The following is a 25,517-nucleotide window of genomic DNA, read 5'->3' on the forward strand; positions in this document are numbered from 1 at the left end:
ATCAAAATCCCAGGAGATTTTATTGGGGAAATTTAGGTCCTGGTTCTAAAATTCACTTGGAAGTGCAAAGGACCAAAAATAGCCAAGGCAGTCTGAAGAAACACAAAGCTGAAGGATTTATACTACCAGATGTCAAGACTACTATATATCTATAGTAATTAAGGAAGTGTAGTATTGGATAAATTTCTGCATTTTCCACTAAACTGGAGGTTTCATAAGAGCAAAGACCTCTACTTAATGTATCACCAGTGTCTTAACAGGGCCTGGGATATGTAAATACAGTAAAACCACATTATACTACCCCTCAAAAGTAATTAGAATTAACATATAATAAAACTGGCAATTAATTCTTGTCCTATGTTTAGTTCTTTTGCATATTGGGAGTGTGGGGATGGGGTGGAGGCTAAAGGGCTTACTGTCTAAGGGAGGATATGGTGGGGTGATGTTAGAAGGTTAAATGGCAGGCAGATATGTCCCAGGAAGCATAGGGAATGTATATTATGTATATTGTGGTTGAGTATTCTTATATCAAGCTAATGAAACAAGTGCGAACTCACTATTACTGGGATCACTGATGCTGCTGTGAAGTACCGGTAACACAGGACTCAACTCAGACAGTTCCATCAAAAGCCAAGCTGTAGTATGAAGTGCCACCAGGTGGCGCTAAACCACAGCTAAGACAGGAATAAATCTGGATCCAGCGATAGGACCTCAGGAATTCCTGACCAGCTAGCCAATTTATTAGCCCAGTCATTTTATTAACCTTATAATAATTCAAGCATGCATTTTACATGATCTAATTGCTTCATTGCCACTTAACACATCATATGGTCATTCTGCTTAAGAAGTCCCAACTTAATCTAGTCCCTCCTTATCTCTCTAATTGCTTCTTCTAGTTTCTTCCCATTCACTCAGCTCTCACTACAATGACCTCCTCAATTTTCCTTGAACAAATAGAAACACATTTGCCTCTTTTGCCTCGGGACCTACAAAATTGTTCTTTCCCTAGATCTTGCATAGTTATCCTTTCACTTCCTGTGGGTCTTTCTCACATGTCACCTGAAGTGAGGCCTTTGCTGACCATCTTATCTAAAATATAAAACTTGAAAAGATATTTTAAAATCCCTCTCCCTATTGTATTTTTTTCTTAGCATTACATCACTAACATACTCTATATTTTATATAATAATCATTTATTTTCAGACACACCCAATAAGACCAACAAGAATAGGGATTTTGATCTGTTTTATTCATTGTTGAATTCTCAGTGTCTTCAACATTGCTTGGCACATAGTAGACACTGAATAAACATTAAAAAAAAATGAATCAGTGAATGAAACAAGTCTCAAGAAACTTCACAGGACTGGAATCAATCAGAACACATTCTCTGACCATAATGTTACTAAGCTAAATATCAATAACAGTATGAATACATATATACTCATACACTTAAATATTAAGAAAGTCACTTTTAAATAATTCAAAATCAAAGAGGATACCATAAAAAAACTAAAAAAGTATTTAGAAGAAAACAGTAATGAAAATATTTTCTGTTACAACCTGTGCAAAGCAACTAGCATACTTGGTGGAAGGACAGGGTAGGTAGGGTTGGCTGTGAGGCAAAGGTGTCTGTTAAAGTAGCAAAGCAGTGAAGTCTCTCATTTCAAAGATCTATTCAGAGGGCTTTTCAGTTTGTTCTGAGAATTAAATGAATTCAAATATTTGCTTATGACTGCAAAATACAATGCAATGAAAAGTTTTTGGTGGTATATCAAGTCCACAAAATGGATATTTTATTACCATGAATGTAGGCTTTCGAATATAAAACCAATATAATAATAATGGTAATAATAACAGCAGCTAACATTACTGGCCAGGCCGATTATCTGTGAAAGGTTGTAATGGGCATTTTCATTTATGCAGTAAAACCTTGAATTGTGAGTAACTTGTTCTGTGAGTGTTCTGCAAGATGAGCAAACATTTCTAATAGATTCCAACTTGATAAATGAATGATGTATTACAATATGAGTAGTACGTGATGCCGAATGTCACATGACCACAACTGAGCCAATGGTTCTTGAAACTTGCTTTGATATATGAGTACTTTGGATCACAAGCATGTTTCTGGAATGAATTATGCTCGCAAACCAAGGTTTTACTGTATTACCTCATTGAATTCTTATAACAACTTGTGAGGTAAGAATTATATCCCATTTTTATAAAGTTTATAGTTGAGGTCTAAACAGGTTAAGTGACTTTACAAAAGCCATTTAAAAATATATACGGCATTCCCTCCCCCGTTCATGCTCTGTCTCTCTCTGTCCCAAAAATAAATAAAAAACTTTGAAAAAAAAATTAAAAAAAAAAAAAAAAGGGGCGCCTGGGTGGCGCAGTCGGTTAAGCGTCTGACTTCAGCCAGGTCACGATCTCGCGGTCCGTGAGTTCGAGCCCCGCGTCGGGCTCTGGGCTGATGGCTCGGAGCCTGGAGCCTGTTTCCGATTCTGTGTCTCCCTCTCTCTCTGCCCCTCCCCCGTTCATGCTCTGTCTCTCTCTGTCCCAAAAATAAATAAAAAACGTTGAAAAAAAATTAAAAAAAAATATATACGGCATTGAGCAAATCTTTTATCATTTAGAACTTCAAATACAAAAGCTGTGTTTTGTATTTGCCTTATTTGTTACTAGATTTCATGAAAAATACATTGTAGAGACCTTCCAAAATCTCTAGGACAAGAAGAAATGTACTATTCCATAGTTTTGATGTGTAATTTGGAAAGAGCAGGCTATTAAAAAGCTATAATAGAATCTTGGTAAGAACCATATAGACAGGCATATAAAACCCATGTAAGGGTAGGTCTCTTAGCCTAGGTTTCCCTGCAAGTTTATCCTGAGACAAAAGTTTATGTAGAGTTAGTTTATTGAGGAAGTAATTTCAGGGAGCAGGGTTAATTGGTGAAGGATTGAAAAAGAGAGGGAGGAAAAGCTGATCAAGGATGTATTCATTTGTTGGTTACTGTTGGTTACTATTGGTGTTGCCAGGGCTTTCTGAGGAGCTCGAGGAACTAAGAACTTCCCCTCCTCCACTCCCCTGGAGAATGCAAGGCAGTAGGTTGATCCATTGGCTCCCATCCCACACTGGTCAAGACTGGCCCCATCAGTGTTGACATCCCTGAGCTTCTAGGTTACACATGTTGGTCCCACCAGATTCCTGCCCGTGTCCCAGGCAGCATTGTCCTGAGCAGGGAGAGATACTTGCTGTAGACCACAATGAAGCAAGTTGCTGTCAGGTTATACCTGTGAGAAGTTGATCTGAACCTGCAGCAGAAGCCGGAACAAGAGGTGGGGCTGAGAAGATCTGAAATACACAAGAAGGGTCTCATACTCTTCCTTTAGGAATATAGGGTATTAGTGTGTGGATTTTGGTAATAATGATTAGATATATATGGATTTTCTGAAATAATTTTAAAGCTGTGAACCGACTTATTGGAATTAAATATCTTTTAGGCCATCTAATATTTTCTTCTTTGTGTTACCATAGAAACACAGCATGGCTCACTGTTTTTAATTTGAGTTCCAATTTTTATGAGTTATTACTGATTTTATTATTAATAGCACATAAAATCAAGGTATTATTTAATCTTTTAAGCTCACTAACTATAAAATTTTATATTAATTTTTAAGGGGTGGTGGTATGCATTGAATTGTAGAAGTGTCTTTTTTTTTTTTTTTGAATTTTTTTTTTCAACGTTTTTATGTATTTTTGGGACAGAGAGAGACAGAGCATGAACGGGGGAGGGGCAGAGAGAGAGGGAGACACAGAATCCGAAACAGGCTCCAGGCTCCGAGCCACCAGCCCAGAGCCTGACGCGGGGCTCGAACTCGCGGACCGCGAGATCGTGACCTGGCTGAAGTCGGACGCTTAACCGACTGCGCCACCCAGGCGCCCCTGTATAAGTGTCTTTTAAGGAAGAGTGTTCATTAACAACAGATTCAGAAGGCAGGCTAAAATCTGAACAAACAATTCTTTAGTATTAAAAAGTAGCAGAAATAGTACCAATTCCAAATTGCCAGTCAGGTTGCTATTCAAATAGAGGTATTAGGGTATAGTGGAAAGAATACTGCCCTTACAGTTAGAAAGGTTGGGTTTTACTCTTTGGGTTTTATTACTTAAGAATTCTATGTTTTTGATGAAGCAGTTTAAAGTTTCTCTAAATCTTGGTTTTATTCATCTGGAAAAATGAGTGGAAAACCACTATCTCACAGAGTTGTTGTCAGGATTTAAATGAGACTATGTTTGTTAAAGCATATAGCATGGTGCCTGGCACATAGCAAGTATGCAGAAATATGGACTGAATTTAAACTGGAAATGTACACACAACACTGACTCTGATCCACATGCTGATCATATATGTTACCAGACTGGAGGCCATCTTTTGACCATTTCTAGTTCTCTTCATGGCTTGTTTCTTCCTATTTCTTGACCACTAGCTGAGATGTTCCTTCTTTAGGAAGATAATTTCTGGCTCTAATCAAGTAGGACCTTTCTCACCTCTTTTTTTTGTTTGTTTGTTTGTTTTTGTTTTTTTTTCAATATATGAAATTGATTGTCAAATTGGTTTCCATACAACACCCAGTGCTTATCCCAAAAGGTGCCCTTCTCAATACCCATCACCCACCCTCCCCTCCCTCCCACCCCCATGAACCCTCAGTTTGTTCTCAGTTTTTAAGAGTCTCTTATGCTTTGGCTCTCTCCCACTCTAACCTCTTTTTTTTTTCCTTCCCCTCCCCCATGGGTTTCTGTTAAGTTTCTCAGGATCCACATAAGATTCACCTCTTTGGAAGTATAAGTTCATGAATATCTCTAACCTGCCTTTAGAGAGACAAGACCTTCAGAACACTTTAAAGACAGTGTTCTTGGTGGCAGGCAACAGAAATTGATGATGGTTAATTAAAGCAGGAAAGGTCCAGGAGCAGGAAAGCTCCTAGAAAAAACGGGAAGTCTAAAGGGTCAGAAAACAAGCAGAAACCAAAGAAGGCTAGGTTGCTGAAATGACACTATAGGAATAGTCCAGTGACAACCATTGATGATGGCACAGGTACTGGATGCCACACCTGGCATCATTGCCACAAATGTCTTTGTTCAGTGGACAGTGGAGTGAGTTCTTTATCCCTTCCTTATTCTTATCCCTTATCCCTTTCTAACGTTTATTTATTTTTGAGACAGAGAAAGACAGAGCATGAACGGGGGAGGGTCAGAGAGAGGGAGACACAGAATCTGAAACAGGCTCCAGGCTCCGAGCTGTCAGCACAGAGCCCGATGCGGGGCTCGAACTCACGGACTGCGAGATCGTGACCTGAGCCAAAGTCGGCCGCTCAACCAACTGAGCCCAGGCGCCCCCCCTTATCCCTTTCTTATCCCTGAATTTTTGTGACACCTGCTCACGATTTATAGTCCAGAGATGAACTTCTCCTGTTGGCTCAACCTTATATTATGTGAGCACAGTATAGATGCTAGGAAGTCATTTTTGGAGTCTGCATTGGAAGGTAGACTTTGGTTCCCACTGAGAACAAAACTGGGGAATTCTCTGAACATTGGAAGAGAGTCTTGATGCTTAGCAGTCAAAAAATACTTAGCAATCAAAACAATTCCCCACAGTCTACTCCTTTGAATGCCCAACATCTACCAATACTTTCCTCCCTTATATTTATATTAAAAAATACATAATGCATGTACCTTCTCACAACTGTTAAATCACTCAATTCCACACTAGGAGACAATTGCAAACTCTTGTTATTATTTATGGTTCCATACTTAAGTCCAGTGGTGATATCTGTTCTTCTTTTTGGGTTGTTATTCTGTCTTGATATTCCTCTGTCTGTGGACTGACTATAAAATTATCTGCTGCTATCACACCCTAAATAAAACAAGAAGAGGAAAGAAACAGAAAGTTAGTTAATAGTGTAAATATGTAAATGACAGAGCAAGGAACAAGATAGAGACAGAGGCTACAGACATTATTTCTGAAACAAATTATTAGGCCATACCTATTTCAACTCTGCATCTTTAAGAGATAGCATTCTTTTAGCACATTTTTAGAAAGTACTTGAGTTTCAGTCCAGAATTTGGAGATTTAAGTATGTTATTTTCTTTATTTAAGCAATGTGGTAACATTACAAGTATTCAGCTATCCCACAGTTCATCACGCTGCTTTTACTGTTCTCTGAGAGTGGCACCCAGGTTTCTCAAAGCTTTGCCTCCAGTGTGCACTTAATGAAATGATCGTATGATTTTTTTTCTTAATCTTTTAACATAGCAAATAACATTAATTTTCACATGTTAAACCAATCTTACATTCCCAAAATAAATTCAATTGGTGTGATGAATTACTCTTTTTATATATCACTGAACTTGATTTGCTAATATTCATTTGCATGATATAAATCTCTACATAATGAAAATTAACCTATCTTCCGTTCTTGCGTTATCTTTGTCCATATTTGGTAATCAATATAATGCTAGCACCACAAAATGAGTTAAAGAGGATTTCCTTTTCTTTCTGTATTGTTGAATAGTTTGTAAAAGATTGGAGTTTTTCGGGGCACCTGGGTGGCTCGGTCGGTTAAGCGTCTGACTTCAGCTCAGGTCATGATCTCATGGTCCGTGAGTTCGAGCCCCGTGTCGGGCTCTGTGCTGACAGCTCAGAGCCTGGAGCCTGTTTCAGATTCTGTGTCTCCCTCTCTCTCTGTCCCTCCCCTGTTCATGCTCTGTCTCTCTCTGTCTCAAAAATAAATAAACGTTAAAAAAAAAATTAAAAAAAAAAAAAAAAAGATTGGAGTTTTTTGTTCCCTGAACATTTGGTGAAACTTGCTGATAAAATTGTCTGGATCTATAGTTTTATTTATAGGAAGATTTTACACTATTGCTTTAATTACCTTAATTATATGGGATTACTCATATTTTCTGTTTATTTTTAAGCAAGTATTGGTAAGTCATATTTCTCTAGGAATTTGTCCCTTTCTTGTAAGTTTTCAAATTTATTAGCATAAAATTGTTCATTGTTCTCCCAATCTTTTTAATCTCCATAGCATCTTTGGTGATGTCTCCTTCTTAAATTACGCTATTATTTGATAATTAAAATATGATATTATTTCTCTCTCATTTTAAATTTTGTTTAGCCTCACCAGTTTTGTTAATTTATTAAACTTTTCAAGGTACCAACTCTTGGCTGTGTTGATCTCCATATTATATGTTTTGTTTAATATTTCATTAATTTTGCCTCTTTATTAGCTTCTTCCTTCTACTCTCCTTGGACTTATTTTATTTTCTTTGTCAGACATCATAAACTTTATCATAATTCATTTGTGTTTAAGCTTTCATCTTTTCTAACATACACATTTGAAGCCTTAAAGTTTTCCTCCAAGTATGCTAGTTGCTTTGCACAGGTTGTAACAGAAAATATTTTCATTACTGTTTTCTTCTAAATACTTTTTTAGTTTTTTTATGGTATCCTCTTTGATTTTGAATTATTTAAAAGTGACTTTCTTAATATTTAAGTGTATGAGTATATATGTATTCATACTGTTATTGATATTTAGCTTAGTTAACATTATGGTCAGAGAATGTGTTCTGATTGATTCCAGTCCTGTGAAGTTTCTTGAGACTTGTTTCATTCACTGATTCATTTTTTTTAAATGTTTATTCAGTGTCTACTATGTGCCAAGCAATGTTGAAGACACTGAGAATTCAACAATGAATAAAACAGATCAAAATCCCTATTCTTGTTGGTCTTATTGGGTGTGTCTGAAAATAAATGATTATTATATAAAATATAGAGTATGTTAGTGATGTAATGCTAAGAAAAAAATACAATAGGGAGAGGGATTTTAAAATATCTTTTCAAGTTTTATATTTTAGATAAGATGGTCAGCAAAGGCCTCACTTCAGGTGACATGTGAGAAAGACCCACAGGAAGTGAAAGGATAACTATGCAAGATCTAGGGAAAGAACAATTTTGTAGGTCCCGAGGCAAAAGAGGCAAATGTGTTTCTATTTGTTCAAGGAAAATTGAGGAGGTCATTGTAGTGAGAGCTGAGTGAATGAGAAGAAACTAGAAGAAGCAATTAGAGAGATAAGGAGGGACTAGATTAAGTTGGGACTTCTTTTTTTTTTTTTTTTTTTTATAAGGATATATCTTCAACGTTTATTTATTTTTGGGACAGAGAGAGACAGAGCATGAACGGGGGAGGGGCAGAGAGAGAGGGAGACACAGAATCGGAAACAGGCTCCAGGCTCCGAGCCATCAGCCCAGAGCCTGACGCGGGGCTCGAACTCAGGGACCGCGAGATCGTGACCTGGCTGAAGTCGGACGCTTAACCGACTGCGCCACCCAGGCGCCCCAAGTTGGGACTTCTTAAGCAGAATAGTGCCCTCTCCACTCCCCATCTCAAGATATCCACTTAATCCCTGGAACCTAAGAATATGTTCCCTCACTTGGAAAAAGGGAATTAAGATTGTAAATGGAATTAAGGCTGCCCTTCAACTGATTTGGAGATTAGGAGGTTATCTTGGATTAACAAGCGGGCCCACTGTTATCACAAGGATCCTTAAATGTGGAAGCAGGAGACAGAGTCAGAGAGACAGCAATGTGGAAAGGACTTGGCCTGATGTTGCTGGCTTTGAAAATGGAGGAAGGGGGCCATAAGCCAAGGAAAGTAGGTGAACTCTAGAAACTGTAGAAGGAAAGGAAAAGGATTCTCCAGAAAGGAGCACAACCCTGCAGCCATCTTGATTTTAGCCCAATGAGACCCATTTTGGACTTCTGACCTCCGAACTATAATAAATTTGTGTTGTTTTATACTACTAAGTTTGCAGTGATCTGTTACAGCAGCAATAGAAGTCTGATACAAACCTTATAATTTATAATAAAGACTTCTACTTTCACTGTGAGTCAGAAAGTCACTGGGCAGAGCAGTAATCTGATCTGATTTAATAGGACCATTCTGGATGCTGTGTTGAGAATAGACTGTTGAGGAATTCCTTCCTTCATCTAGCTTTCAGCCTGACTCCCATATTTTACTGAGATCTCATCAATTCATTTAAGATTAAAAAAAATAATTTCTCATTTCTTGTCTAAGTCAAGGTCTCTAGTCTGTTTTGTTGCCAGAAATAGAAGTCTGAACTGCACTTTACATTAAACTTCTATGGAAAACTCAGAATTTGAACCAACTGAAATAAGTGATTGTCAATACTACAATATATAAATCAAGTGAGAGGTTGAAGGAGATTAGTTTAGATTACCGAATACTGGTAAAGAGACTTTGAAGAATATTTGAAAATTATTTTCCTTACATTATAAGAAAGAGAATACAAAAAAATGTGAGGTGACATAAAATGTTTCTTACGCTATTGCCCTTTTCAAATCCTAAAAAATGTATTGGCGCCATTTTCAATTTGCTGTTAGAATGAATTCAGTAGCATTTTGTCACAATGGGCCCTGCTTCAGAGAGTAACTTTGCCTGAAAATAAATGTGTTCATAACAGAAGGATTTCAAGGAAAAGAGCCAACTTTTCCCCAAACGGATGAAGATGTGAAACTTTGCTTCAGCAATATTCACAGTGGTGATAGGGATTAGGCTACGGTGAGGGGGATGGAAATGCTGTTTACCTTTGTGTGACTCCTATCTAGCACAGCTATCCTAGAGAAGTGGGCAGAAACTAATATAAGAAACGTATCAGAAAGACTAAGCTGTCAATATATCTAGGTTGTAAATTGATCCAAAATTTGTGATGGAGATTTTGAAATAATAAATCTTTCAAATATTAAATAATTTATTTGTATTTAACATAGAATAAACACTTATTGGCTTGTTAATTATTCTAACAATTCCATTATTATCTTTTCCACTCTTTATTATTATCTCAGAGCCTTAATTGTCTTTTCACAAAAGGGGAAGGGGGAAGAATTCCTTTCAAATTTTACTTCTAAAAGGAGCAAGCTCTACTCTAGATTATACACGGTCCTAGGCAACTTCGTTTAAATAGTTACAGGATGAATTACTGGCTCAAACAAGGATCAAAAGGTATTTTCGAGCTTTAAGAATGATATTCTTGGGATGCCCAAGTGGCTCAGTCAGTTAAGCATCAACTCTTGATTTCGGCTCAGGTCATGATCTCCTGGTTCATGGGATTGAGCCCTAAGTCGGGGTCCAGGCTTACAGCACGGGAGCCTGTTTGGGATTGTCTCTCCCCCTCTCTCTCTGCCCACCTCCCTCAATAAAGAAATAAACTTTACTTAAAAAAATGAATGATATTCTTATAAAACATTCCATAGACATTCTCAAAAACTTAAATGCAATTAATCTTTAATTATATACATAAATGGAGAGGGATAGATGCTATTAATAATTTAAAAGTAGCTAATTAGGGGCGCCTGGGTGGCGCAGTCGGTTAAGCGTCCGGCTTCAGCCAGGTCACGATCTCGCGGACCGTGAGTTCGAGCCCCGCGTCAGGCTCTGGGCTGATGGCTCGGAGCCTGGAGCCTGTTTCCGATTCTGTGTCTCCCTCTCTCTCTGCCCCTCCCCTGTTCATGCTCTGTCTCTCTCTGTCCCAAAAATAAATAAAAACGTTGGAAAAAAAAAATTTAAAAGTAGCTAATTAAAAATAGTTTATACTTGGCTTTGGAAAGCCTTATAATTCCCTCCATCGTTTTTCTTTCTTAATTGTTTTTCTCTTAAGCTAACATTAAAACTAATTTTCCATTCTTGAATGCAGAGTAACATTGTAGAAAGATCATCCAGCATTTTCATGGGTGGAGGATAGAAGCTGGTCTAGGATTACAATTTGAATTGGGATAATTCATATTTAGATATTTAGACGTTGACTATATTCTCATGTCATCAATGTTTTGAGCCCAAGATTATTATTACATTATGTAGCGGAAATTTTATGGGCTATTCCTATGGGAGTGGGTGGAAGTGGTGGGGGTGGGGTCTGATGTATGTTGGGGCAGCAACTGCAGTGTTCCCACAGACAGCTTTAAGACACTAACCTATGGTTTATATGAAATTCTTCCGATGTTGGTCTATAAAGAGCTAAAAGAAAAACACTGGTGTGGTAGGAAACAACCATAGTATGAATGTCAGAAGACCTTGGTTGCAGTTCTGCCTTGGTATTTGCAATCCCCAAAGCGTCCCTTGATCTTTTTGAGACTCAGTGTCTTACGATGTGGAGAGGGGGCAATAATACCTGCCTTACATACTCCTCGGGTTGCTGTGAAAATCCAAGCAGATAACATATGCGAAAGCATTTTGAAGTTTATAAAGTATTATACAGATGTAAGATGTCTGTTGCTTTAGCACTCAGAATACTTAAGAAATTTAAAGAAATCCTACTGTGGTCATAAAGCAGATTAGGATGAAAGTGGTGAAACTCATCACTACTAGTAACAAACTTACTCAAAATACATGCCAGTGGTATTAACTCTGTGAATTGAAAAGCACTTTTTTTCCCCCCTGTTTCCTGTGAGAGTGTCCTTTTTGAAGCCTCTGTGAACAGCCCTTAGAGTTTCTGGTACTGCCGATCTGCTTCCTTTGAGTCCACCATCTACCATCTGCACCCGAGCTTCTGAGCAGACAGATTGCTGTCTGAAATCGGATCATTCCCACTCCCCCTTCAGAAGCCACACTTATTTTTCTATTAAAAGGGCTGCTCCACCTAACTGTAAGCACTCTGTTCTCTTAATAACTCACCAGCTCCTGTTGGGTGAGGTAGAAGTACACTATGGTGACATAGAGGCAGGAGAGCGAGCTCTCTTTCTCTGATTCATAACCTTGTGGATATATCCCATGTACAAGTGTAAGTTTTTTAAAGGGTGGGGGTCATATCTTATACTTTATATTTGACGTTTAACCCAGTGTCTTACACAAGGTAGGTATTTTGTAAATGCTTGCTGAATTGATGTGCTAAGAAATGTATCAGGTAACTTGCTTTATCAGGGCTTTTCATCTAGATTATTAGGTTATTTATTTAATTAAAAAACGAATATTCTATCTCTATATTTAAATCTGGGATTATAGTAAAGTGAAGACCTGTTCTGAGTAGCACCTGCCATTTGACAGCTTCCTTGTTTTTCTCTTTATATTAATTACTCTTATACCCTGTTTGGCATGGGGTTTGAATGTGGAAATGTGTGCAGGACAAGATAAGGAATTGGATTGAATGTAGAAAAAAAAATCTAGCTCTTGCTGTGGAGTTTAAAAGAATGAGAATGATCCCAGTGATGAAATCATAGCTGAAATCTAAAATTTCTGTTGTTAGTATCAAATAATCTGTACTGTCATATTATCATCTTCTTGCCATTAGAGATCTGGTAAGGGATTCTAACAAATTGGAGGTAGTGAGCAAAGTTTAAGCATCTTCAGTTCATAATCAGACTATATCTTTTCAGGGTATTGGTATTAAAGGTGATTGGCATTTCTTACTTTCCTTACTTAAAAACTATAGCATCAAAATTTTCAAAAAAGAAAAAAGTGCATCCATAATTCCACCATGTTGATACTGTTATTTTTACATGTATCTTCCAATCTTTGTCCAAATGTATAGATGTTTTACATATTTGCCTTTCTCCTGTGCATACTATTTTCATTCTGAGTTGCCATGTGAGGATTATATCTGCCAAATGGGGGCTCAAAATTTCCTAATGGCCCCAAGAATCCTAATCTATGTTGCTGTAGAAATTAACGGAATAGTCTGACATTCCCCAGGCAGGTATGTCCAAAGAATTTAGAAGTTTCCCATTAAGAAGCTGAAGCAGAAAGTGACTATGGAGCTGTTAGGACACCAGTGATACAATGGATAAGAAATGAAGATTAGTTTTTATAAGGAGAGAGGTAGGTAGATATTTAAGTAAAATAATTTCAGATGCCAAGAATGTCTCTCTTCCCACCCAACCAAAACAAACAGGAAACAAAAAATAACCCAAAGTAACAACCACCATAATACAATCACCCTCTCACTAGTGAACAAATAAAGAAAACATTTAAAACTACAACTTAAAATTTATTTATTTATTTGTTTGTTTATTTGAGAGAGCGCGTGCGCAAGTGGGGGAGGGGCAGAGAGAGATTGGGAGACACAGAATCCCAAGCAGGCTCCAGGCTCTGAAATGTCAGCACAGAGCCCTGTTCCGGCCTCCAAATCACAAACCGCCAGACGGTGACCTGAGCCAAAGTCAGACACTTAACCGACTCAGCCAGCCAGGGGCCCCTAAAACGGCAAATTTTAAATATTAGAAGTTGAGATAAGTTTTGCTGAAAGGGCAAGAGAAGATAGAATCGGGGAGCGAGGAGCATGAAGCCCTTATGCTCTTTTAAGGAAAAAAGGGTAGTCAGGAAAAAAGAAAAAAAAAAAAAGCTATGGAATAGAATTAACCTCATCAATTCTTAATTTTGCTGGAATTAGGTAGGTTCTTTCAGATTATGTAGGCTACAGAAGAGAGGAATGGACAGAAATCATCTGAAAAGTACAACAGAAAAGAATCTAGCTGGATGAAGGTTGTGGAAAGTCCTTCCTAGAGGACTTTGGGGATCAAGACTGACACCCACTGTTTGGAGAGTGATTCAGGGCCGGGTGGGCCTTGACAGAAGGCCAGGAGGGCGTTCTCCGGTGGGTCCCCAGCGGCGCTCGCCCCGGCGTGCGGGGGAGGGGGTGGCACCGCGCACAGGTGGCCCAGGCAGCGCCAGCTGCGCGCCGCGCTCTCTCCGCGGGTGGGCCGCCAGGCGTCGCGCTGGAGCCGCGGTTGCCTGGGAGACCGAGCGGGGCGAGTGGGCGGCGCGGAGCGGAGCCGGAGCCGGGCTGCTGCCCTACTAGCCCGGCGAGAGTTGGGGGGGAGTGGCTCCCCCGGCGGCGCGGCAGTGCCGGCGGGTCCTGGGGCAGCGCGAGATATCCGCGGCGCTGCGGGGCTAGGCCGGCGAGCCCGGGACGCGCCTGGTCGCAGCTCAGCGTCCGCGGAGCGGAAGGGCAGAGCTGCACTTGCCTGGTCTGAGCGTCTCACGGTCCCGGCCCCACCGGGCGGACCCGGCTGCCCCAAGAGCGCGACGAGGAGTCGGGCGGGCGGCGGGCGCGCTCCCCGCGGCCCCGGGATGACTTCTCCGGGCTCCCCTCTGGCGCCTCTCCTGCTTCTTTCTCTGCACGGTGAGTAGCCCGAGCCCTCCGCTCCCGGTGGGGCCAGCCTGGGCCGGCGGGCCCGGAGGGACCTTTGCCAGGTCCTGGGAGCCCAACTTTCCCAGGGGCCGTATTCGTTGCTATCGGCCGGGGCTCACGCGCCCACTCTCACGGCTGCTATCCCGCGGGTGTCCCCAGTCCTCACCGCGCGCGCGGCTCAGGTGTCCCAGATCCAAGAGGTGACTGCACCCGCTGCTCGTTTCCCTCTGATCGCGGACTTGCCTCTGACCCCGCCGTGCTCTTTTTAGGTAATCACTCCCTCACTTACTGGGTCCAGTGAGAAACAGTATTTCCGTTACCCGGCGGCTCCAGGAAAAATAGAGATGCCTTTAAAGTAATTGAGAAAACTTTAAATTGCAGCTTTACCATAACCTTTAACAAGCATACGCAGGTTTGACTGAAAATGTGATCTTTGCTTTAAAAATAACTCTACAGCGTGCTACACTGTGTTCGAAAACAATAATTTTTTTGTACTCCAGCTTCTCCCCCAAAGCATTTAAATTGGCTTACTGAAATACATAAAAGGTAACAATATTAGAACAGAAAGACTAAACGTGTATTTAATTTTCTTAATGTTTTTTTAAAGCTATTTACATTTAAATTTTCTACTCTAATTTTTCTTAACATTTTATTTTCGATGAATAGCCATCATATTTAAACTCTGATTTTCATCTTTGCCCTTTTCTTTTGTGAGTGCACTGCCTTGGAAGCGTTTTCTGTCCCATTTAATTGAAGAGATGTATTGACATTTATTCTGAAGGGTTTCATTTAAAGAGCAGGTTCAGTGATTTATGGAATATTGTGGTTAACCTTGTTTGTTTCTGGAGATATCAGTATGTTTCCCCTAGTTTTGTGGCCTTATTTGAACTGATAATGTATGCATGGATCTTGAAGGGATTTCGTTTTAGTCGACTTAAATTGTTCAAATTTATTTAGTAGGGGAGAAAGGAATACAAAATTTTGAATACTTTTTTCATAGATGCCAGTGAAGGAAATCGTCAAAATTACAGATAACTTTCCTGGAGTTCAGTATATACATTTTTGGTGATGATGTGTAGACAATAATTAAGTGATGTGAGTATGTGCTTCCAAATTAATTTTGTCTGGTTACCAGTTTGAAGGGGCCAACATTTTTCTGTCCTGCTTTTCAAGTGTGTAATAATTAGCGTAAATGAGCTTTTTATACAGTGTCTTGGACGTAACTGAAAATATTATAAATATTACTATAAGAGCAGATGAAATTTTGGTAAAAATAATCTGTTCTTAACCTTCATCTACTACAATAAATTATGCTCCCTTTTTGTAAATCGCATTTGTGTGTAGTTTGTTTTTGAGTTATTAGGCAGTACTTTTAAAGAGTTGATGTAATTTGCAGAAGTAGCCTTACAAGGTCATCTGATTGGTTTCCTTTCCTTCAGAACTATTCCCAAGCTATCCTAGAATGTTTAAAGACTTCCAAGGACAGTTCAGCCTTCATGACAATCTATTATGTACAGACACTTTTCACCCTCAGAAATGAACAGTTGTGTTCATTTGTTCAACAAATATTTGCGGAGCTACAACTCTGAATTTGGGTGTCTGATGGGGAGAGATGGTGGAAGACAGAGTACAAGAGTTTGTCTGCAGCCCTTAAGGAGTTTGCAGTTTTGCAACAGGCTGTAAGCATGCACAAATGGTTAATGATACAAGGAAAATATGAGTGCCATTTATCAGTGGCGCTATCAAGGAAGACTTCATAGAAAAGTTTACTTTTGATCTGGACTTTGAGTAGGATTTGAATTGGCTGAGATGAGAGCAGTCGGGTCTCCTTTCCTAGGGCAAAGGAATAGCCTGGATCAAAGGATATGAAGTGGAAAGTTCAGGAGCATATTCTTGAAAGGCCAAGTGTCTAGCTGCTAGAGCAAGAGATGTGTGTAAAAGGAGAAAGGGCTACAAAGATAGTAAAAGGATAGTAGAGAGCCTTGAATGCTGAATTTGGTTTTATTCTGTAGGCCATGGAAAGGCCACTGTCATTCAGTTTCTTGAAGATGGGGAGGGGAAGAGGGTGAACAGCTATTGTGTGCTTACTTGCGCCTAGCATAACAGTCTCCAGGAGAATACCATATCCTGACCTGACTGCCATTAAGTTCTTGAAGTCAAAGGCAGAGTTGTTTTGAATGAATTAGGGCCCATCCTTGGGACTTAGAATGAACAAAGTTGCTTCTGGATGCTAAATAGATAACCATTCGAGCATTGGCTACTACAAAGACATGATGCACTAAAGGTAGAAATACAGAGTCTCTTAAACTTTTGAAAGAAATGTCAAGAAATTTCTGTTTTTATTTCTGTTTGAATTTCTAAGCATGTGTGTACACACATGTGTGTGCACACACACACACAGACACACACACACAGACACACACACACACACACACACACACACACACACACACACACATCCTTCTCTTTAGGGCTGAGAACTGAATCACCTGGCTGTCTTTTCCCAGCAGTGTTAGGATCTGGGCTCAGTCCCCACTTGTGTTTTTTTCCCTTTTGTAAATTGTGGTAAAATATATATAACAAAAAAATGTATTATTTCAACCAGTTTTAAGTGTACAGTCCTGTGACATTAAATACATTCACAGTGTTCAAAAAAAAAAAAAGAATTTCTGTGGAGTATTCAGAGGGAATCTGAATAGAAAAGTTGACTTCTGTATAGTTCTACCAATAGGTTAGATTTATCTGAAGTTTTTTTTTTTTTTTTTAATATTTGGGATTACTTGCAATAGCAGATAACTTTCCAGAATCTGAGAAAATCTATAAAAAGAAAGGATCATGTAAAATGAAATGAAAATGAAAAGAATTATTATGCTAAATATTAGCATTCTGAAAATTTTATTGTGAACTTTGATTTGTTAGCTGTAACTTTAACTGGGTAGCTGCTTTGGAAGGATTCACTTAAAATTTTTTTTTAATGTTTATTTTTGAGAGAGAGACTGAGTGCAAGCGGAGGAGGGACAGAGAGAAAGGGAGACAAAGAATCCAAAGCAGGCTCCAGGCTCTGAGCTGTCAGCACAGAGCCCGATGTGGGGCTGGAGCTCATGAACCACAAGATCATGACCTGAGGTGAAGTTGGACGCTTAACTGACTGAGCCATCCAGGCACACCAGAAGGATTCACTTTTTTTGTAAAAAATCTGTAGTTTGGCCTACATGAAAGGTGACAGCCACTGGATGAAAATTTTAGAGAAATTAAGCTTAATACACTGTATATTCCATATGGACTACTCAGGAAGCAATTTAAACATAGAATCACGAAGTGCTTCTAAAATATTCTGCTTAGAACTGTTGTCAGACTCAAGGTAATGATGCAGCGGGGGAAAGACTTTTCCCCCCAGTAACAGTATGTGACACATTTTCAAATGTGTTTTCACACTTTGATGGTGGAAGCATTTATAATGAAAAGTCTCGTTTGGATCTTCATAGTTAAGCCATGTGATTTAGTGCCAAACAAGGTGATGTGCCGGCACACAAGATTCTTCAGTTGCAGTGGGTTATACAGAAAAAGGGACTGGAAATGCTAGCCGAGGTGGGAAAATTGTGGCACTCCCCCTGAAATTCTCATCTGTGTTAGTTTGTTTAGAATAGGGATCCTAAATTTATAGTTATCCACACTAAAGATGTTTTAGGCAATTGGAGGTAGGATTGCTGGGTTTCTGGAGTCGAGTCACTGCAAGTCCCCCCTCCTTTGTTTGATAAGGGCTGTCTGGCACTCATATATCTCACCCTTGGATTTTGAGGGCAGCTCTCATACCATCTGGAGGCTCTGAAATCCCCCTTTGATCATAATTGAGAATAACTGGTTTCAGAGGGGGTGTCAGTTCTTGGGTGGTATTCAAAACGCCATATGATTTGAGCTGAATTTGGTCTTAAAAGTGGAAAGTTAATTAGTTACTCATTAGTTAAGCTGATCTTACTAAAGTGTGAAAGGATTTTTTTCCTTTCTATTAAAGTTTGAGTAGTTGATTTCCTCTGTACCTGGTTTCCTACCACATAAGAAAGAATAGTTTACATTTGTGATGATTAAAAAAAACATGAAGTCATGGGGCGCCTGGCTGGCTCAGTCAGTTCAGTGCCTGACTCTTGATATCAGCTCAGGTCATGATCTCATGGTTTGTGAGTTTAAGCCCATGTCGGGCTCTGTGCTCAGAGTGTGGAGCCAGCTTGGGATTCTCTCTTTCTGGCTCTCTCTGCCCCTCCCCTACTTGTGTACGTTCATGCGCGCTCTCTCAAAATAAATAAACGTAAAAAAAACCCATGAAATGTGTCAAAGAAATAAAATCTGTTTACTAATTTCACAAGTGATAGACTCAGCCATTGATCTGCTACCATTATTGGATACTCCATAGTTCCTATATTGTGTGCCTCTGCCTCACTTATGTATGCTTGGAAGATCATATTTTAACATGTCACTAAAATTATTATGTTTGTAGAATAGGATTAAATAAATACAAGTTTCCAATGCGAAAAAAAGTGTTCAATAAAAAATATTCATAGAAGAAGTCTATTTACTGGTTTTTCTTCATTTAGCATTTTGATCTTGAGAGAGGTAACAAACTGGCGGTATTAGATGTACAATTTATTTTAGAAAAGCCTTGCCAGTAAAGAAGTTGAGATGCTAGAAGCACAGAGTTCAGGAAATCCTTGTACCACGTAGAGTTCTTTGGAGAAATCTTCAGAGAATTAGGTTAATATCAGCGGTATGAATGATGGTGGATTGGAATTTAAGGTTGGAATAGATGGTTAAAGTAGAATAGGTTTGGAAATTCAGTGCTGGTTTTTTACCAAGAGTCATAACTATGTAATAACACAATGTGACATTGTGAATGTAACTCTAGTGTCATGGGGCCACTTGTAGGCCAGTCTTAAAAGACTAATCCAGTAGTTTTAAAAATTGGAAAGAGGTTTAAATTTTTTCTGAAGTCTGTTGAAGATCATGTCCTAATTTAGAGAGCCCCTTTACCCTCCTTTGTCCAGAGTCTCTCCCTGTTGACAGCAGTTGCTCATGTAAAAATATGTTTTCTCTCACTCCCACATTCTCATTAATGTTGGTTCTTTTCTGTCCTCTTTCCTCCTCATGGTCTCCAAACATTTTGGAGGATGTTGTATTGTTCTGTTACCATCAGGTTCTTTTATTGTTCATTTAGCATCTAGCCATTTATGGTTCCTTCCAATGATTTACCTCCACCTATTTTGAGGATATATCAACCCTGGAGCCAAGCAGCCCGACCCAGTAATCACTTTAGAAGTTGGGCAGTGGTGAGTGAGAAGGTGGACATTATTCCATGCTAGTATTTTCCCCTTGTTCATGAAGTTAATTTCATGATATAATTCAGTGTGTATTTATATTTATATTTATATTTTCCCTAAAAGATAGTACCATACCTGGCATATAGTAAGTGCTCAGTAGATACTTGAGAATGACTGAGTGGTTGTTCATATAATTGGTAATTCTGTGTGCTTGGAGTACCTGAAAAGAATGTTCTCGCTTTCTCTTTTAATGAAAAATAATTTTTGTTAAACATTTTTTAGGGATTTGGTGTGACTGTGTCAGCTTTAGTTCATCTTTAAACCTTAGTATGTATTTTGTGGAACAGAGGTGATACAGATCTATTTTCATAGACTTTCCGGATTCTATGAGTTGGAAGTTAATTTAAAAAGGTAATGCACCCCATAAGAGACCCTTAAAAACTGAGAATAAACTGAGGGTTGATGGGGGGTGGGAGGGAGGGGAAAGTGGGTGATGGGCATAGAGGAGGGTACCTGTTGGGATGAGCACTGGGTGTTGTATGGAAAACAATTTGACAATAAATTTCATATTAAAAAAATAAAAAGGTAATACAGATCTTTCAAAATTTATTTTTAGCTTATTTTTAATCACAAAGCTTTGAAGTTGTTGATATTTGAAATATATTCCCCTAAGGAGTTTCTGAAGATCTTGCTCCATGTAAGAAAGAATGACCTTGGACTTTTGGGCATTTGTTTAGAACCGTAAAGTTTCCCATTGCCATGCCTGGTATTCTTTGTCCTTAGGGCCTGTATGTTAAAACTAGTCTCCCAAGAACAGAGGTAATTAAAAACAATAACACCTGTGTAGTCTAAGCTCAATCTCCCCCTCCCCACGTCATGTGTACAAAGTACTGGAGAAGTTCTTTTAGAAATAAGAGCATTAACTAGATGAGCCCCATGTGGAGGCATCATAACCTGCGCCCAAGGGAGACTGCCCAGTGTCCTCCCTTCCATTCCTTTCCCTTTTTCTTTTCCACACATAGTTTCTCCCAGCTGGGGCTCATTCTGTGTGGACTATCCAATCAGTCTGCTGATGTTTATCTCGTAAGTCTTCTACTCATAGGGACATCCTTGATCATGTACTCAAAGATGCCTTAAGTAACATCCATATCTGTTATAACACTTCATCTTTGTTTCCTTGGACCAGGTCTATCATTACCTGTTATGCAACTTCTGTCAGCCCCATCTGTCAGGATTGTTTGCCAGAACACAAAATACATGGCAAAAAGAGAGGCCCAAGTGTCGGAAACGTCACTTGTTGCAGAACACATTCCAATCAGGCTAGCATCTTAGGCTTTCATTGGTTAAGAAAGCTTGTAGTACATTTCACTTATGCATATTACTCATGTGTAAATACAGACTGCCATGCTAGCATTTGTTAGCCAGGACTTAAAACAATATGCAGGACATGTGAAAAATATGTTAATGCTGTACTACAAAGACTTTCAACCTTTTGGCCTTGAAGATTATTGGGGCCTTAAAGATTATTGAGGACCACAAAGAGCTTTTGTTTATGTGGATTATATCTGTTGATATTTACCATATTAGAAATTAAAAGTAAGGACATTTAAGAATATTTATTAATCAATTTAAAAACAATAATAAATCCATTGTATATTGACATAAAATATTTTTGTGACAAGTAAGAATTTTTGCCCAAACCAAAAAATATTAGCAAGAAGAGTGGTATTGTTCCACATTTTTGGAAATATCTTCAATATCTGACTCGTTAGAATACAGCTGGATTCCCCAATCTCCTTCTGCATTCAATTATTATGATATGTTGGTTTGGTTAAAATATATAAAGAATATCTGCCTTACACAGATATGTAGTTGGAAAAAGAAGGGATATTTTGACAGCATTTTCAAATAATTTTGGATATTCTTTGGTATTTACCAGAATTCAATAAGAACTAGTTTTTTAAAAGTTGGTTACTATGCAGAATTGAAACCATATCAATAAACATTTCTTTCTCTGTTTTCTGAAATCCATTGGTTTATGTTGCACTTTGAATGGATCTTTTATTCTTTTTTTTTTTTTAATTTAATTTTTTTTTTCAACGTTTATTTATTTTTGGGACAGAGAGAGACAGAGCATGACGGGGGAGGGGCAGAGAGAGAGGGAGACACAGAATCGGAAACAGGCTCCAGGCTCTGAGCCATCAGCCCAGAGCCTGACGCGGGGCTTGAACTCACGGACCGCGAGATCGTGACCTGGCTGAAGTCGGACGCTTAACTGACTGCGCCACCCAGGCGCCCCCGGATCTTTTATTCTTGCATGACTTTTTGGTACAGTATACATTGATAATTTGGGAAATATTGCTTCTTTGATAAAGATTTTACAAATATTGACAGACATTAAATTACCTAACAGATCACATTTGTTAATGTCACCATTGATCTCATCAAAACAGTTTCTAAGTATTGGGAAGCTGTTAAGCTACAATGGCAGATACAAGTTTTCAAAATTGTAATATTTCCCCAAATTTTATTATTGGAAAAGAACACCTGCCAGTTATTTCCCTTGAAGTGAGAGTCCTATTTTCTTAAGTTTTGCAAAAATGTGTGCCTCATACCTAAGTCTGAATAATTGCATTCTGTGAATTGTTCTTCTGAATAAAAATGCTGATCCATGAAAACAGCGACTAGCTCATTCAGCTTTGCTCTCAAGGAGTTGCACCAGTGTTTTTCCTTGGGACAGCCATTTTGCTTTGGTCTGCTGCAAAAATGATGTATGTTTCGTACTGCCCATTTTGTCATACAGGAAATTATAAACAGGTCAAGATTTAATAAAATTACTGTTATTGTTTCTCCGAAGACATTCTTCAGTGAAACTGGATTTTCTTTGTTCACTGTGAGCACATGATGGTGAAGACCCACTACAATGACTGAGTATGGTTTAGTGTCAGTACCTTGAGTGTGGTAAGGCACCAGTGTTTCACCCACTACTTTGTCTGCGCTGTCAGTGCAAATGTCAACACAGGCAAAAGGCAAATAACAGTTTACCATTATTAAGAAAATAAGTTTTACCTCACAGATTTTCTGGAAGGATCTTGGAGAACCCATTGAGTCCATACTGACTGTACTTGAAACTCTGGTGTACTGTAATGGAATGTTAGATTATTTTTATTTTTTTTTTTGAACATTGTTTTTTAGACAAATAGCCAACAGTTATTGCATATTCTGTAGGATGGCATTAAATAGAGTATGCATATATTATTTAAAAATAATAAACTTATTTAAAATTCTTTATTTTTGTATTTTACATACGTTTTTAATCACAGAAGTAACATATCCTAGGCATAAAAATTCAAACAATGCAGAAGTGTTTAAGAATTGACTCATACCCTACCTCCACCCACCGAATTCTCTGGTTTTCTTGTGCATTGTTCCAGACATTTTTCTAATGACAAACAAAATCTGCATGTCCATGTACTTTTTTTTTTTTTGTCTTTTTTGAGGATCTTTGTAGATTGTATAGAGGACCAGTCATTTACATTTTTTGGAGATCTTGTTTACCCTCTACCTAAAATCTAGGTTCAAAGTTAATTGTTCAAAAATCAGTTTGATTGCATTTGGTAGGAAAGTAATCATAGCCCCTAGGTAGGTGTGTGTGTGTGTGTGTGTGTGTGTGTGTGTGTGTGTGTGTGTGTTTTGTATGTGACTGACAACCACTTTGCCACCACATAATTTTTCGTGAGTTACTCATATTGCCTTTTAAGTCAGTTTTATTGAAGTATAATTTAATTACAGTAACATGCTCCTGTTTTCAGTATAATATTATGTAGTTTTGATAAATTTATGCACCTGTGTAAGAGTCAAATGTAGAACTTTCCACCACTGAAAAGTTCCCCCATGGGCCTTTGCAGTTAACTCTCCCACTCTCAGATCCAGTCAAATGTCGATTTGTTTCTGTAAGTATATATCAATTCTGACTGTTTTAATTTACTTAAATGGAATACAATTTGTGCTTGAAAAGTACAGACCTCAGGTTTTGTATTAAAAGGATCCATGTTCATTTTAAGTTAGTTCAAACAGTATAAAGCAAGAGAAAACAATATTTCAATATACCATTCTAAACCAGACCACCCAGATATGTCCATTTTAACATTGATAATTATGATTTATTTCTTGATAAACCTAGATAGATGTCTATCATTTAGAATTATTTCAGTGCTTACTTTGTTCTCTGAGTTAGTTCATGTTTTCAATGTTTGCCTGTTTCTGTCCAAATTGAAAGAGAATTTGTATACATATGTTATTGAGTCAAAACGTCTTTCCTACAATTTGTTAGAAATTATTCCATATCTTCTGGCATTGACTGTTGCTGTGAAGTCTGAGATTAGTCTAGATTTAATTTTTCTCTCTTGAGAGTGATTTACTTTTTGTACCTGGATGTCAAAAAGCTTTTCTATATTTTTATAGTTCAATAGGTTAACCATAATTTATCTTGATGTGCTTGTTTTTATCAGTTTTTTCTGAGATATTATATCTATCTATATATAAAGATATATATTATATCTTTTCAGTCTGCCTACTCACATCTTCCTGCATTTCAGATCTGTTTTCCTATATTGTATTTCTGGATATTTCTTTTTTTTAAATTATTTGTTTTAATGTTTATTTATTTTTGAAAGACAGAAAGAGAGCACAAGCAGGGCCAGTAGAGGGGCAGAGAGAGGGGGAGACCCAGAATCAGAAGCAGCCTCCAGGCTTTGAGCTGTCAGCATAGAGCCCGACGCGGGGCTTGAACTCACAAACTGTGAGATCATGACCTGAGCCGAAGTCAGTGCTTAACCAACGGAGCCACCCAGGCGCCCCTATTTCTGGATATTTCTACGTTTCATATCTTCTATTTAGTATCTCAGATACTATCTGTATATTAAATTTTTTTTTCTACATAATTTTTAAAATTTGAAATTCAACTTATTTAAACTAAACCCAATTTACTCATTTCTCATATTTTAAAAAAAACAAATAATGTCATAAATATTGTTTTACAACTTACTTATAAAATATAACAATTTAATATGGGTCTTCTTCCACATCTGTTACATGGATCTACCTCATTCTTTTTAGTGACTGTTTAGTATATCATAGCATATATATGCCATAGTTTATTTAACTATTTCCCCATTGTTGGACATTTATGTTTTTCTGATTTTTTGATATTAATGATGTTGTAGTGAACATCTTTGTATGTATAACCTGTAAGTTTATGTAGGTATTTCTTCAGTCTGTCTTGCCCAAAGTAGAATTGTTTGGATATAATTATTTAGCATTTGGGGGGAGATAATAGTATTGTGTGGGCTTTAGTTTAGTCAGACATATTGGGTTTAAATTCCTGAGTTATCATTTATTTGTGCTATGACTTTGGGAATGTTTTAATGTTTTGAGCTTGAGTTTGATTACCTTGTACAGTGGAGATGGCCTTCATTAAGTACTAAGTTAAATATAATGACACATCTCTAAAGGGTCTAGCATAGAGCTTGGCATTAAGAAATGCTTGGGGGTGGGGGCGCCTGGGTGGCGCAGTCGGTTAAGCGTCCGACTTCAGCCAGGTCACGATCTCACGGTCTGTGAGTTCGAGCCCCGCGTCGGGCTCTGGGGCTGATGGCTCGGAGCCTGGAGCCTGTTTCCGATTCTGTGTCTCCCTCTCTCTCTGCCCCTCCCCTGTTCATGCTCTGTCTCTCTCTGTCCCAAAAATAAATAAACGTTGAAAAAAAAAATTAAAAAAAAAAAAAAAAAAAAAAAAAAAAGAAATGCTTGGGGGTGCCTGGGTGGCTCAGTTGGTTAACTGTACAACTCTAGATTTCAGCTCAGGTCATGGGATTCTCTCTTCTCCCTGTCTCTCTGCCCCTCACTCACTTGTGCACTCTCTCTCCCTCAAGATAAATAAATAAACTTTTTTTTTTTTTTTAAAGAAAACTGCTTGGTTAGTGACAATTATTGTTGTAAGGATTGTGGATTCA

The 25,517-nt window shown here is 38.3% G+C and overlaps 1 protein-coding gene and 1 long non-coding RNA gene across 4 annotated transcripts in view; one reads left to right on the top strand and one right to left on the bottom strand.

Moving 5' to 3' along the window:
* Positions 1-2,599: 2,599 nt before the first annotated feature.
* On the bottom strand, positions 2,600-14,143 carry LOC147577434 (uncharacterized). Its single transcript, XR_015240293.1, has 3 exons — positions 14,031-14,143; positions 5,732-5,912; positions 2,600-3,352 (listed from the first exon to the last, which is right to left on the bottom strand). It is a non-coding gene; the product is annotated as an uncharacterized LOC147577434 (long non-coding RNA).
* The window catches only part of IGSF11 (immunoglobulin superfamily member 11), a 130,099-nt gene continuing 118,438 nt past the window's right edge, over positions 13,857-25,517 (top strand). For 2 of the 3 annotated variants that reach the window (XM_086675367.1, XM_086675369.1), the window contains exon 1: positions 13,859-14,188. In XM_086675367.1, coding sequence (XP_086531493.1) covers positions 14,137-14,188 — 52 coding nt within the window. In that variant the 5' untranslated portion in view covers positions 13,859-14,136. Of the gene's footprint in view, positions 14,189-25,517 lie in introns of all 3 variants that reach the window. The other variant, XM_086675368.1, reaches the window with a different exon arrangement.

The sequence above is a fragment of the Puma concolor genome, chromosome C2 (genome assembly GCF_028749965.1).
Source record: "Puma concolor isolate L17-30 chromosome C2, mPumCon1.1.hap2, whole genome shotgun sequence".
NCBI classification, from domain to species: Eukaryota; Metazoa; Chordata; class Mammalia; order Carnivora; family Felidae; genus Puma; species Puma concolor.